General features: G+C 40.9%; 1 protein-coding gene across 3 annotated transcripts in view; it reads right to left on the bottom strand.

Annotated features, from left to right (window-relative positions):
• The window catches only part of Szt2 (SZT2 subunit of KICSTOR complex), a 50,673-nt gene extending 35,665 nt beyond the window's left edge, over positions 1–15,008 (bottom strand). For all 3 annotated transcript variants that reach the window (XM_027937000.2, XM_071617762.1, XM_071617763.1), the window contains exons 1-5: positions 14,933–15,008; positions 5,884–6,009; positions 5,257–5,430; positions 4,790–4,960; positions 350–481 (exon numbers count right to left, since the gene is read on the bottom strand). In XM_027937000.2, the coding sequence (XP_027792801.2) occupies positions 350–481; positions 4,790–4,960; positions 5,257–5,430; positions 5,884–6,009; positions 14,933–14,959 (630 nt within the window). In that variant the 5' untranslated portion in view covers positions 14,960–15,008. The remainder of the gene's footprint in view (positions 1–349; positions 482–4,789; positions 4,961–5,256; positions 5,431–5,883; positions 6,010–14,932) is intronic.
• Positions 15,009–15,017: the final 9 nt, after the last annotated feature.

Below are 15,017 nucleotides of genomic sequence, written 5' to 3'. Positions count from 1 at the left end.
TCTAGTGAGCCAAGCAGCAATTCTAGTAAGCCTAAGATTGTACAAAATACTAACTCGAAATCAAAGCCACTTATGGTCAGCTTCTCAGATCCTCACAGGACGAGGATCTGGGATTGAAAAAACACAAGCAAATGGCCTTCACCTTTTCTCCCTCCAAGAATCTGAGTCACTGTCCTCTAAAGCTAGTTTTAAATATTCACTAGCACATCTGTCCTTGTCTCACTCTGCCCCTGGCTATTAGTCCTTTTCTGCCATCCTTACCCTCTCTAGGTGGTACAATCCTCCTCTCTGCCCTCCATCCTATGTACTCTCTTTCAAAATAGTCTCTACCCATTTCTCTCCCACATACCTGGCTCTGGGGATCATACTGCTGCTGCAGCATGGCAGCCACCTTATCCTCAAAGAGGCAGAGCTGATCATACACCTGCTGAAGGAATGCTTCCCGCTGAGAAGGGTCCAAAAGGCAACCTTGTACAAGCACCTGAGAAGCACAAGGGAAAGACTGAGATAGGACCACAGTGGGGTACTGGCCCCTACAGATCTCTGCTCTCTCTGCTTATTCTTCATAGCTCCCTCTAGGCAATCCTAATTTCCCACCCAACCAGGATCAAATGACTCCACAGCCAGTTCCTCCTTCTTAAATCTACTTCACCAATTCTTAGCCTAGGTACACGGCAATCCTGCACATAGCCTCAAGACATCGTCACCTTAATCTGGGGTCACGATATTTACCTCTGCTTAGGGCCCTCCACCCTGGGCTTCCCAAGTCTCCCACATGGGGGCACCATAAGATCTCCCAGCTCCTTCCATAATGGGCTTTGGTATGTTGTCTGTAAACTGCCCACCTCAGCCCAGCAAACTCCTTTTACTCATTTCTTAAGATACACACAGGTATCCTGGAGGTTATTGCTTCTTTTGAACTCAAAATGTTCTTCTTATTCCCCCCATAAATGTTCCTTCCTTTCCTTTACTCTCAGCAGATAACTATTACCACTCTTTATAAAGGAGGTCAGCTAATAAGAACTGGCCCTAACCTGGAAATCCACCCCTCTGGAAATTCCCCTCAAAGTCTATGACATGTTTACATTTATCCATGTTCTTGTTCTCTCTTTGAGACTCTCAAGAAAGGGTTCTTTATCCTACTCTTTCCCCCTAGAGCTAATCTCTCTCCATCTCTTCAGAAACTTCTTGTCTCTCTAGGATCTTCACTCTTTCTCCATGGATTCGTTTCCTTCTACTTCAAATATAAATAAGTGCCCCCTATATACAAATCTGTAAGACCTTATGGTGGACCCCAGGATCTCACCCCTCTTTCCTCATCACACTCCTATAACCTGTCCTTCATGCCCACTTCTTCTCCCTGACTCCTACCCTCCTGTGGAACAACTTCTTCTACTTCTTCACTCTCTATTCCATACTTTGTAAGGGGATAGGGACAGCCGGAGAGGGAAAGTGGAACACTGTCCCATTCTATAGGCCTGTGAGAAGGAAAACAGAGAAGTAGCAGGAACTGGAGCAACAGAAAGATGAGATAAAATAATCACAATATAGATGTTCCTATCTATATTGTTTAGAAGTGGTAAAACTGGGACAACACAACTGGCCAACAATAAGGGGCTGGCTAAATATTTCAGGATAAAATAGTAAGTTAAGGAGTAATTAAAATCATTTTCAAAGAATATTTCATGGATGTGAGGGTGATCTGGCTATGACATCAGTCACCCCATTGATTGGCAGGGTTGATTCAACTGATCTGGCTGGCTAGGCAGGTGTCCCCATCCTCCCTCACTGCTCCATGGGAATCCCTCCCAAAGCTGTGAGCTTAGTTTAAGAAGATGACCTTCTCTGATAGAGGAGGATCATTCTTTAGTCAAGAGTATACAAGTAGGGCTGGGGTTGTAGCTCAGTGGTAGAGCACTTGCCTAGTATGTGTGAGACACTGGGTTCAATTCTTAGCACCACATATAAATAAAAAATAAAGGTACATTGACAACTAAAAAAATAAAAATAAAAATAAAAAAAGAGTATACAAGTAGGTGCACTTCCCTTTCAGTATTTCCAAACAAGCTCTCAAAGAAAATTTTCATGATATGGGATAATACCTGTATTAAAGAGAGTAGGACACAGAAGTCATATGTCCTGAATGCACCTGATAGTTCTCTTTCTGTCTTTGAATAAAGGGATGGTGGTGGGGGAGAATCAATATATACTCACTAGACTAGAAGGCAATTTCATAAAATGTTAACAATATTTATTATTTCTGAGTATTATATTATAGGTGAGTTTTGTTTTTTTCCTTTTTATTTTTTATTGGCATTGGGATTGAATCCAGGGCCTTGCATATGTTAGGCAAGTGTTCTAGCAATGAACTACACCCCCAGCTCTTTTTATTTTTTGAGACAGGGTCTCACTAAGTTGCCCAGGTTGGCTTCAAACTTGCCATCCTCCTGCCTCAGCCTCTGAAGTAGATGGGAGATGTGTACCACCATGTCCAGCTCTTTATATTTTAATGTGGCTTTCAAATATTCAAAGGACATGTATTATAAATAAATGCAATTTAACTTTGTTTTTCTTTTCTTTTTTTTTTTTTGAGGTACTGGGGATTGAGCCCATGGATACTTTATCATTGAGCTATAATAATCACAAGCCTTACGAGCCATTTTTATTTTGAGACAGGTATCATGTTAAATTGCCCAAGCTGGCCTCAAACTTATGATCCTCCTGCTTCAGCCTCCCAAGTAGCTGAAATTATAGGCTTGTGTCATCACACCCACTAACTTTTCTTTTAGAGTTGCATGATATACCTTGAGGAACTACAGAGAAGATGTGGAGGCTGGCTTGGGGGTGATTAGTGGCCCTGGGAGCTTACCTAAGAAAATTCTCTCTTTCCCCTTAGCTGCTGTCCTTGTTCAGGTAAAACCCTCTCTCCCAAATGGCAATCATTTTCTGCCTGTTCTCCTTACATCCAGACTTTGTCTCCAATCCATCCTCCATACTTCCCACAAATAAGTATGATCTTACCTGTGTACAAATCTGATTCTGTTGCTGTCCATTCAAAACTTTCAGAGGTTCCCCTCATACCTATGGCTAATTATTTGAAAAGCTAACATTTGCATGTTTTCTCTGGGGCAAGTTCTGTTCAACTACTTGACATGTATTAATCCAATCACCGTATATTGGTGCTATTGATATCCCCATTTTGGCTGGGTCTGGTGACTCACGCCTGTAATCCCAGCAGTTTGGGAGGCTGAGACAGGAGGATCTAGAGTTCAAAGCCAGCCTCAGCAAAAGCGAGGTGCTACGCAATTCAGTGAGACCCTGTCTCTAAATAAAATACAAAATAGGGATGGGGATGGTCAGGCAAACACAGGCAATGATCCAGTGCTCTTAACTCCCCTATAGAATAAAGGACAGAGTCCTTAGATTGATATTCTAAGCCTTTCCTAATTGATCCCCCCTCTGTCTCTGGTCTTCTCTGTACCACCACTTTCCTATATTCAAACTTTACCCTATCAAAACTGAATAATATGTAGCTCCTTCAAAAACCTGTGATTGAGAGTGCAGTTTTATAGCTCTGTGCCTTTGCTTTTGCTGGTCTTCCCTTTTTTGAACAGTTAACCCAAGTTCTTTCTTCAAGACTCAGTTCAAATGCTGCTTTGTCTAAAAGACTTCCCTGTCACTGTTCCAGGCTTGATTGGATGCTCCCTCTTGGTGTTCCTGCAGCACCCCAGCCATAACTTATCAGTGCCCTTATCATGTTCAACTGAAATTACCACCTGCAATATCTATTTCCCCCGCTGAATGCTAAACTCCTTCCAACAGGACAAAGACAGTACCTGATTCATCTGGGTCTTCAGAACATAGACTGGGCCTGGCATAGGTCAGGCTTCAGTGTTTGCCAAGCAGAACAAAGTTTTAAGTGATTACCTAACACCCATACTCTCTCTGCTTTGGCTATCAGCACCTGCAAAGCCTGGCCTCTGTCTGGGGATGTGGCCTGTAACCACCAGGCTAAAAGTTGTCCCAGAAGAGCACTTTAAACTGGGACAAAGGGCTGACAGTCCCTGCCCTGGGATCTGGCATGCACCAGGTATGTTGGTGTATACTTCAGACCTTCAGAGCCTGTTCCTGGCTTCTGTCTGTCTCCCACAAAAAGTTTGATGGCTAAGGTGACAATATAGCCAGCAGGGACAGTTTCAGGAAAAGCCCCTACCAATGAGTTGAGGTTAAAAGCAGATGAGGAGAAATAGGCCAATGCTTATCTAAGCCCCAAACAGATATTTCTGTAACAGAGTTGGCCATTCTCCAAAAGGAGTGTCTTATGATAGCCTGCTTGGGTGGCAGATGAGCCCTGTAATTATCAGTGTGGTCAGCATTATATCTGACAGTTCACAGGCTCTGGGAAAATATGACCCTTCTCTGTCCCTAAAATAAATTACATTTCTGAATATTTGTAGAAGTTCAAAATCACAAAATATTCAAAAAAAATCATCTCCTGGGGGGTAGTCCCAGGAGTTCGTGCAAGAGAAACCATCTGACAAAACTCAAGAGGTGAGTGAGATAGGCAATTGTCTAATCAATGTCAACTGACCCATCCTTAGAAAGCATCTTTAAGGCAAGAGGAACTGGTTGTTTTCAAGGAAACAGAGACTCATGGGAATAACTTAGAACAGGCTAAAGAAACCAGCAGAGCTGGGGACTTGGGTAGAAATAGTAGAGACAGGGTGAGTACTTAGCAGATTACTGGAAATTTGGTCTGTGGGTAGAAAGTTGGAGGGGGATGAACTACCTGGTGGGACTGTAGGCCAATGATCGAGGAGTAGGCCTGGATAGTTACGTAGATCTCAGGCTGGAAGTCGATGCAAGATCCAGGCACTCGGAAGGGCCGAAGCAGCCCACCCAGGCAGCGGGACAGGGCATGGAAAACTTCATCAAATAAGATCTCCCCTGTGGAATCATCCTGAGGGCAATGCAAAGAAAGCTCTCTCAGGGTGCCCAAAAGCAACCCTAAGCAGAGGGCAGAAACAAGCAGCTTCCACAAGTCAGTAGGACTCTCATCTTATGACTATTCACATCCCTAAATATAGTGCCACAGATGGAATGGGACTATCTTTTAACAGTCCTAATTCCTTTATAAGTTCATCTTCTTCCCACAATGGTAGATTGGGATCCTTTTTTACCTCCCCCATAGGCCTTTCTCTCTTCCTCACCCTTCACTCCATCCCTGCTTCCCAGAGTCTCCCTCCAACTACTTACCACAATGCCAGTGGATGGGCTAAGGTCCAGCTCAATGACAAATCGATACTGCCAAGCCAGGAAGGTAACCCGAGTAGAAGGTACGAGGAGGAATGGTCTTGGGATCACTGGTTCATCTGGCTGCCACCCAGGAGGCAGGATACTGAGGACTTCTAACTCCTGCTCAGACTGAAGCTGGTAATTAAGATGGATATAAGAAGAAAAGGACCAGGAAAGAGTCACTGCTTTCTTCCCAGAATCCCAATTTGGCCACTTATTAGCTGTGAGACTGTACAAAAGGCACCTCATCTCTTTAAGTCTTGGTGTCCTCATTTATAAAATAGAAATAATCCTAATTTTAATCTAAAGTGTGGTAGTGAATCAAATGTTATAAAGTGCTCCCTAGACCTGCCTTTAATACTGATTCTGCTTCCCATAAATAATCACCTACTCTTTCCCCCAATTATCTGGAAAAATTATTCAGATTTCCCTTGGGGAATCATCTTGTGGGCAGTCACTTGACCCCCCCTCCCCTCGACCCCCAACTTAGAGCTTTCAGAATTAGTCTCCCCTCCTGTCTGTTTCTAACACACTCCAACAAAGCAGATCCTTCTGGGTCATTCCCTCATGCCTATCTCTAGACCTCACCAGCAACTCCTGGGGTGTGGCCTGCACAGTTTGATGCAGATGACTGAGGAACCAAGCCAGGCGAACATTTCTGGAGATTCGATAATCCTTTTTCATTAACAGGAACACCTGCCCAGCTTCTTCCACCTAGGGACAGAGACATTAATAAATCTAAAAGAAAAGGCACTGAGTTTCAGTATATATATGGATCCTGTATAAGTAATGTGTCCAAGGAACTGACACTTTGTGAGAGCCAAGACAGCAAGTTCACCCCCGCCACTATGCAAGGTGTTACCAGCAAGTCTATTCTCAACCCTCTGTTCCCATTCACTCTGCACAGACCTCCACAAAGATGAAGTGACCTTCCCACATTATGTTTCCACAAATGTTTAATGAGGGTTTCTCCTATACCTATTAGCTCTTCAGGGAAGGGATTGGGTCTTGTTCTATTTTTTGTGCCTTTGTACTTAGCAAATTGATTCAAACTCAATACTCAGTAGGTCCCTGATATATTACATGAACGTCAGACAGTTTCTCCTAAGTCTTAACAACAGCAGGCCCTAAAGAAATAATCAGTAAGTAAATGGCCAGCATCCCAAGTGAATATCTTGAAACCACACCTCTGCAGGTCACCATCTCCATTCACATACCTCTTGATTGCCAACACTCTAGTTTCTTTCCTTTGTGGCTTCAGATGTGGTCACCTCCACAATGTTCTAACAAGCATCAGTTCCTCTGCCCAAGCCCTTCTACTACACAAGCCCTGCCAAAGGCTTGAGTCAAGATGAATGTGACATTCTCTTCTGTTCACATGTATATCATGGCAGCTGTACTATGACAGGAAGAAACTGTCACTTTGTCAGCAGTGCCAACTCTAGCAGATCTTCACCAGTCCCTTAACCTCTCCCTGATCAACAACCTTCCCAATTCCCTATAGACGGGTTTCCAATCTTGTAACTCCTGCACTTCCAGCAGATAATTTGCCTATCTGTTCATAGAGGAGATAAGGACCAAATGGCAGGAGCTTTCCTACTTTCTCACTCCTTTACTTTTGCTTGTCCTAGACAAATCACACATTTTTCTTCTTGTGTTCTGCCTAGTGAGGGGACAGATACTAGTTACAAGGACTGAAGAGAGGGTGATGGAGGAGAAATGAACAGCAGCCAATAACTACCTGTTGAGAAATATGATAGCAAAAGGAAGCAAAAATTTATTCTCCCCATAATGGGGAAATATGCACACAGGAGACTGAAAAGGCCCTGGAAATGCAGTAAGAAAGGGTGCCCAATGTCAGAGAAGACATTGAGACATGGACAGCAGAGATGCAATAGTTAAGGATGTAAAAAGTCTTCTTTTCTAAGACAGAAGGCAAGGATAAAAAGAAACAGAAGCAGATACTGGAAACAAAGATGACAGCAGAAGGGAAGAAGGAACTCACATCTACTGGACACACAAATTGTTTTCAACAGCATTCTATAGATGCTAATTGCAAGAATTTGAGATTTGGATAGCTCAGGCTTGAATCCCAAGTTAGCCACTTATTAGCTTATTGTGATTATAGAAAAGGTATTTAATTTCTTTAAGCCTCAGTGCCCTCATTAATAAAAATGGAAATAATCCTAACACCAATCTAAACTGCTGTTATGTGGATCAAAGAAAATTACACATATGTTGTGCTCAGTACAGTGTCTGGTACTAAGTAAGAACATAATAAAAGTTAATTATTACAAATTATCACCAGGCCCTGTACTAAGTTTTTTTTTTTTTTTTTTAAACCTAAGTAAGATTCTTCAGTCTTCACAGCAAAATATTTAGTAGGAGAAAACCAAAGTTCTAAAGAGTTAAGTGATTTACTAAGTAGTAGGCATCGGGGTCAGAAGTTAACCAATGCACAACAAATCCATTAAATGATGAGCAAAGCTCTTCTATTGAGTGACAAATGGATAAAATGGGATGTTTTAATAATGGGCCAGTAGCCCACACCTGTAACCCTAGTCACTCAGGAGGCTTCGGCAGGAGGATCACATATTTGATCAACCTAGGCAACTTACTGAAATCCTATTTCAAAATTAAAAAATGAAGGAAATTAAAAAAAGAGCCGGGCACATATCTCAGTGGTAAAACACCCCTGGGTTCAATCCCCATTACCACGGGGTGGGGGAAGGGGCAGAGGTTAACCATCTTTTTTTTTTTTTAGCTATAGATGGACACAATAACTTTATTTTAATGTGGTGCTGAGGATTGAACCCAGTGCTTCACACGTGCGTGCGAGGCAAGCACTCTGCTACTGAGCCAAAATCCCAGCTCAACCATTTCTATCTTAAGAGCAGAAAAGAGGGCTGGGATGTGGCTCAAGCGGTAGTGCGCTCGCCTGGCATGCGTGCGGCCCGGGTTCGATTCTCAGCACCACATACAAACAAAGATGTTGTGTCCGCCAAAAACTAAAAAAAATAAATAAATATTAAAATTTAAAAAAAAGAGCAGAAAAGATTTCAAGCAGTGATAAAAAAAGAACATGATGGGGTAATAAATAGAAAGGATGCTTTGACAAAATTAGACAAAAAGACAATTTAAACACTGATGTGAAATGACTCTGTATTATTTTGTGTTAGGTCTGTGAAATCACACGTTAAGAAATACTACTTTACACTGCTTCCCTACACTATGCTGAGGTAGGCTTTTGCTAGCATTTTATTTTATTAAAAAATATATTTTTTTGGTAATAGGGAGTGAACACAGAGGTGCTTTACCACTAAGCTACATCCCTAGCTCCTTTATTTTATTTATTTTAAGGCAGGGTCTCACTAAGTTACTTAGGGCCTCGCTAAGTTGCTAAGGCTGGCCTCAAACTTATGATCCTCCGGCTTCAACTTCCAGAGCTGCTGGGATTACAGGCCTGTGCCACCCCCTCCCAGCTCTTGCTAGCATTTTAGATTTTATCCTCAGGGTAAGGTCAACTCTCAACAGGGTTTTGGCATTCACTCTGGCTACCATGTAATTCACAAATACTCCCTAAAAGCAAAGGAAGACAGTAGTGACCTAGACTAGAGCTACTCAAAGTAGCCATTCTGTGAACTGTTCCCAAGAGACAAGTAATGGTAGAATGCAAAGTTACCACTGCCTTTCTTTGAAGAAATCTTCTTATGAAAAGGAAAACAAACAAGAATCAGTGGAATTAAACAATGAGCTTACTTGCATTTTAAAGGGTCTCTAGGATAAGACAGACAAGAGGAAGCTAGGTCATAAGAATAAAATGGAAAGCAAAAATATTAATTCCCTGCTTATCAAATTTACCCTATAATGGAGGACAAAAACATGAATCAATAACTACTCTATTTATTGTAATATTAGAATCTGAATAAGTTCTTCAAAGGATAAAAATGTGCAAGTAAGAAAGTAACCTGACCCAGTTTGGGGTCTTAGGAGAAAGGGATGCTGAAGATTGATTGAGCAGTGTTTACTAAGTGGGGAAATGAGGGTAACCCGGTTAGAGGGCAGAGGCAAGCACTATGCTACTAGAAAGCTTTCTTCAGGTTAGTTGGTGCTGAAATTTCACTACTGTACAGCTTCCATTTCTCCACCTTGCCTTTAAGGTTATTTTGAATGACAGAGTGACACGCCCAAGGCTAAAATGAAGTCTAGTTCATCAATCAGTTCTTACAGAATCCATCTTCTTGAAACTAGGAACATCTTCCTCATTTTCTTACAATATTCCCCCTTAATATGTGATCCTTCAAAGTCAGCTCCAGGCCCCAAATCTCCCAAGTTCTCTTCACATTCAAGATGTACTTTATCAGAACCAGAAGATTTAATTTAAGAAGGCAGAATGTTTTTCAGAGTGAGATCCAAGAACCCAATTGCATCAGAATTGCTTAAGGTGTTTTTATTAAAATGCATCTTCAATTCCTGGGCACCACCATAGACCAACCAAATTAAGAGTTGACAGAGCTCAGAAACCTGAATTTTAACAAGATCCCCAAGGGATCCTTCCATATTATTGTAGAGAATCCTTGAGTTAGTTGTGTTTTCAAAGCATCCACATTCAAATGGAGCTTCATGCCCCCAATATTAAACTCCCTTAAGTCTGAAGTGCACTTCTCTTTAAATAATCTGGCAAAGATGACAAAGCAGGCTTTTGTAGTCAGTGATTTCAAATCTGATTCTATTATTTGCCATCTAGGTGATCCTGGACAGGTTAATTAATTTTTTTCCAGGTCTCAATTTCTTCATTGATAACATGTGAATAAGAATATATTCATGGGGATGTGATTGCAATTAAGCAGGAGAGCCAGAGGAAGGCTAACATTCTCTGGAATATTTATATTTATAGTCTACATACCATTTATACCAAGATGAATAAAACACTACTAGGCACTGTGCTACATACCACGTATACAAGGATGAATGAAACATGGTTCCGTTCATTAAACTGCTGTTTCCAGGTTCTTGCATCTGTGCCTTTGAGGTTAAGGTCTAAATATTTTTTGAGTCTTTTCTAACCCATGTGCTGTCTTCTGTTCACAGATTCCACAAAATAATGTAGATACTCCCAGCCCTGAACTGTCTGAAGCCTCCTCAGCACTATACTAAACCTCTAGCATGGAATCACACTGAATCTTCTCCAGCCTTATCTCTTGTCAGTTCTCCACACTGCTCAGATAAGAGTATGCATCTAGTTTCAGAGAACCTCGGATTAAATGCTGGTTCTACTGCATATTAGCTATATGGCTTTGGCACAGGGACTTAAACTCTGTGTGCTTCATTCTCTTCATCTGTTAATATATAATAGTGCCTATTTTAGGAGAATTAGATACTTTTTGAGGGGGAGTATTAGATACTTAGTAAACTTAAATGTCATTCTTCCAGGCTTTGAGATCCAATGAAATAGGTTAAATATCCTGGTCAAGCATCGTCATTCATTCCACTGCAGCACTTATTATCCTAATTCAATGTTTGCTTACCCCAGAAAGATAGGGAGCTTGCACCCTGCACAAAAGTCAACTCAAAAATGGATAAAAGAACTAGGAAATAGACCAGAAACTAGGCAACACGTGGAAGAAAATGTACGGTCAACACTTCAACATGTAAGAGGAGCAACAACTTCCTCAGTAGGACTCTTAAAGTTCAGAAATACCACCAAGAATTAATAAATGATGGATTAGGGATGTAGCTCAGTGGTAGACTGCTTGTCTAGCATTTGTGAGGCACTGGGTTTGATTCTCAGCACCACAAATAAATAAAATAAAGGTCTACTGACAGCTAAAAAAAAAGAATTAATAAATAAAGTGGCATCAAATTAAAAATCTTTGCTTTTTTTTTTTTTTTTTGGTAATGAGGATTGAGCTCAGGCTCAGGGGCACTTGACCACTGAGCCACATCTCCAGCTCTATTTTGTATTTTCTTTAGAGACAGGGTCTCACTGAGTTGCTTAGTGCCTCACTTTTGCTGAGGCTGGCTTTGAACTTGCGATCTTCCTGTGTCAGCCTTCCGAGTCGCTTGGATCACAGGCATACACCACCACGCCCAGCTCTACTTTGCTAGCTATTCTTGACAGAGACTTGATATACAGAATACATAAAAATCTCAAAAAACTTATGCCAAAAAAAATTAATGAATGGGAAAAATTGTTTTCCCATTTATTAACACCTTTTATTATTATTTTCCCATTTATTAACACACACCTCTCAAAAGAAGAAATACAACCCAGGCATGGTGGCACATACTGTAATCCCAGTGACTCAGGAAGCTGAGGCAAGAGGATTGCCAGTTTGAGGCCAGCCTCAGCAATGTAGAGAGACCCTGTCTCAAAATAAACAATAAAAAGGGCTGTGGTTAGGGCTAGGGATGTGGCTCAAGCGGTAGCGCGCTCTCCTGGCATGCGTGCGGCCCGGGGTTCGATCCTCAGCACCACATACAAACAAAGATGTTGTGTCCACTGAAGACTAGAATATAAATATTAAAATTCTCTCTCTCTCTCTCTCTCTTTAAAAAAAAAAAAAAGGGCTGTGGCTCAGTTGTTTAGCATTCCTGGGTTCAATCCCCAGTACCAAAAAGAAAAAAAAAAAAAAAAAGAAATATAAATAGCCAACAACTAAATGGAAAAAATGTTCAACATTGTTAGCAATTAGGGAAATACAAATCAAAACTACATTGAGATTTCATTTCACTCCAGTTAGAATGGCAGCCATCAATAATACAAACAAAAATAGATGCTGGAGAGTATGTGAAGAAAAAAGGAACACTTTTACCCTGTTGATGGGATTGTTAATCAATACAATCACTATGGAAATGAGCATGGAGGTTCCTCAAAAGACTAGGAATGGGGAGCTGAAGTTGTGGCTCAGTGGTAGAGCACTTGCCTAGCATGTGTGAGGCACTGGGTTTTATTCTTATCACTGCATAATCAATAAATGAATAAATAAAGGTCCACCAACATCTAAAAATAAATTTTTTAAAAAGACTAGGAATGGAACCACCATATGAGTGGTTCCACCAGTTACACAACTCCTTAGTACTTATACTAAAGAATTAAAGTCATCATACTATATTGATACATGCATACCTATGTTTATAACAGCACAATTCACAATAGCCAAATGGTTAGACTAGGTGTCTGTCAATGAATAAGAAAAATGTGGTATATACACCCAATGGAGCTTTATTCAGCTATAAAGAAGAATGAAACTATGTCACTTACAGGAATATGAATGGAACTTGAGAGAATTATGTCAAGTAAAATAAGCCAAATTCGAAAATCAAGAGCAGTTTCTTTTTCTCTCACATGGAAAAGACAGAGAGGAAAAAGGAAAAGAAAGATGGTGGTGAGAATCTCATGAAAATTGAAGGGAGACCAGTAGAGGAAAGGGACCCAGGGAAGAAAAAGGGGAGGGAAAAGGGAAATATTTGGGAATGATATTGACCAAATTATATTATTATATTGTATACATGTACATAACAAGGAATCTCATTATTATGTGTAATTATAATGTACTGATAAAATATGGGGGGAAAACACAGGGAGCACATCTGTCTTACAGTGCTCTGTATCCACCTGATAATTAATAAAATTCTGAGTCCACAGCAATACCCATAGAATATGATGAATGAATGATTTCCTAAGTCTGACTAGGCACGTTTATTCTACTGGGATACTAGTATCCTCTAAAAGCAAGTCTTTTTTTATGCTCAGAGGCAGAACTCTTTGCTCACTTTATCTTCTGAAATGAAATTTTCAGAAAGCAAATCAAGAATTTAACAAACACAGGCTGCAAATGTAGTTCAATGGTTTAGTGCTTTACTAGCATATGGGAGACTCTAGGTTTGATCCTAGCACTAAAGGGGGGGGGGGGAATTAACAAATACTTAACTTTTGGCTATTAACTATCTTTTTTCACTTCCTTAAGTGGCTATTTAAAAAATTAAGATTACATATGTGACTCACATTAGATTTTTATGGGACATGATTATTTTAACTCTCTGCCTAAAAGGTATGTTGTATTTTCCCATGATTCAAAAACAAAGACACAACAGGGCTGGGGTTGTGGCTCAGTGGTTGAGTACTTGCCTCGCATGTGTGAGGCACTGGGTTCGATCCTCAGCACCACATAAAATAAATAAATAAATAAAATGAAGATATTGTGTCCACCTACAACTAAAATATTAAAAAAAAAAAGACAAAACCCCTTAATGTCCTCTCATTTTTACCTATATGGAAACATATTCCAACTTTTCATAGTTTTTCTCAATATTGATATTTTTGATGCATGGGCTACTCTATTATCCTTGTGAACATGTCCGATTCTTTTTAGTAGGGCATAGTTTCCTACAACCAATCATTTTCAATGTTGGGTGTCATCGCAACAAATTCCAATGAAGTAGAGATTTGCCATCCTGTGGCTACTCTGTTATCTATGCTGTCAACATTATGGTTAAGAACAGAAGGTCTGATTGGGCACAGTAGAACATGCCTGTTATCCAAGTTACTTGGGAGGCTGGGGCAGAAGGATCACAAGTTCAAAACCAGCCTCGGAAAATTAGTAAGATCCTGTCTCAAAATAAAAAACCATAAGGGCTGGGAGCTGGGCAGGTTGGAGCATGTCTGTAATCCCAGCAATTTGGGATACTGAGGAAGGAGGATCACAAGTTTGAGGTCAGTCTTAGCATCTTAGACCCTTGGCCACTTAGTGAATCCCTCTTTCAAAAAATAAAAAATAAAAAGGGCTGGGAATGTAGCTTGGTGGTAAGCATCTGTGCTTTCAATCCTCAGGATCAAAAATAAGATGAAATAAAATAAAATATAAAGGGCTGGGAATGTAGCTCAGAGATAGAGTGCCCCTGGTTCAATCCCCAGTACTGCAACAAAACAAAACACAGGAAGTATGGGGCCAGTTTTGTTGTTCTAGCCAAAAAACTTACTAGCTCTGTTAACTTTATTACTATTAACAGCTCTGTGCTTCAATTTCTTCAACTGAAACATCAGGGATGATAATGGTGATTACTTCATAGGATTGAGAAAACTGATTTTAGAAAGGTGCCTGGCAAATAGTTAAGTATCCAGCAAGTCACGACGACTATTTGTATCATTATACACATCCCAGAATTGCCCGAGGTTGCAGAAATAGCTAAATAGCAGAATAAACACTGGAATAAGGTCTTACCCCTAGTCAAATGTTTCTTTCATGAAACCAAAGCTGCTTTTTCCAAAAGCATAAGCCCTAGAACTAAATTAACGCACGCTGTTTATTGCATTTCAACGTTTTAAGAAATGCAGAAGCCGACAAAGGCAGTCTACTGTCGTGTTGCCCACTAAATTGCAACAAATAATCAAAACAAGTTTGATAATACCACTATCACTAGGTCAAAGGGTCACCGACGCAAACGAAATTTCAGGAAACAAAACAAAGCAAAAAAATTCTCTAGTCGCCCAAGGAAATTGTGGACCACGGAGAGTTGGTTTCAGAGCTGACCCGGCTCGGCCAAGACTGCGCAGGAGGAGGGCGAAGCCAAATCTGCTCTTTGGACCCTCCCCCTCAAGTCTCGGGGCTCCAGACTGCGCCCGCCCGCCCCTCACCTCCGGCTCCGGGCGCTCCGAGGCCATCACACATCCCTCCCGCACCGGCCCGGGCCAAGGAGGATGTTCCACTCTTGACCCCTGA

This window comes from Marmota flaviventris, chromosome 10 (genome assembly GCF_047511675.1).
Source record: "Marmota flaviventris isolate mMarFla1 chromosome 10, mMarFla1.hap1, whole genome shotgun sequence".
Taxonomy (NCBI): Eukaryota; Metazoa; Chordata; class Mammalia; order Rodentia; family Sciuridae; genus Marmota; species Marmota flaviventris.
The sequence above is the reverse complement of the archived record's forward strand: the minus strand, read 5'-3'. Positions and strand labels throughout refer to the sequence as shown.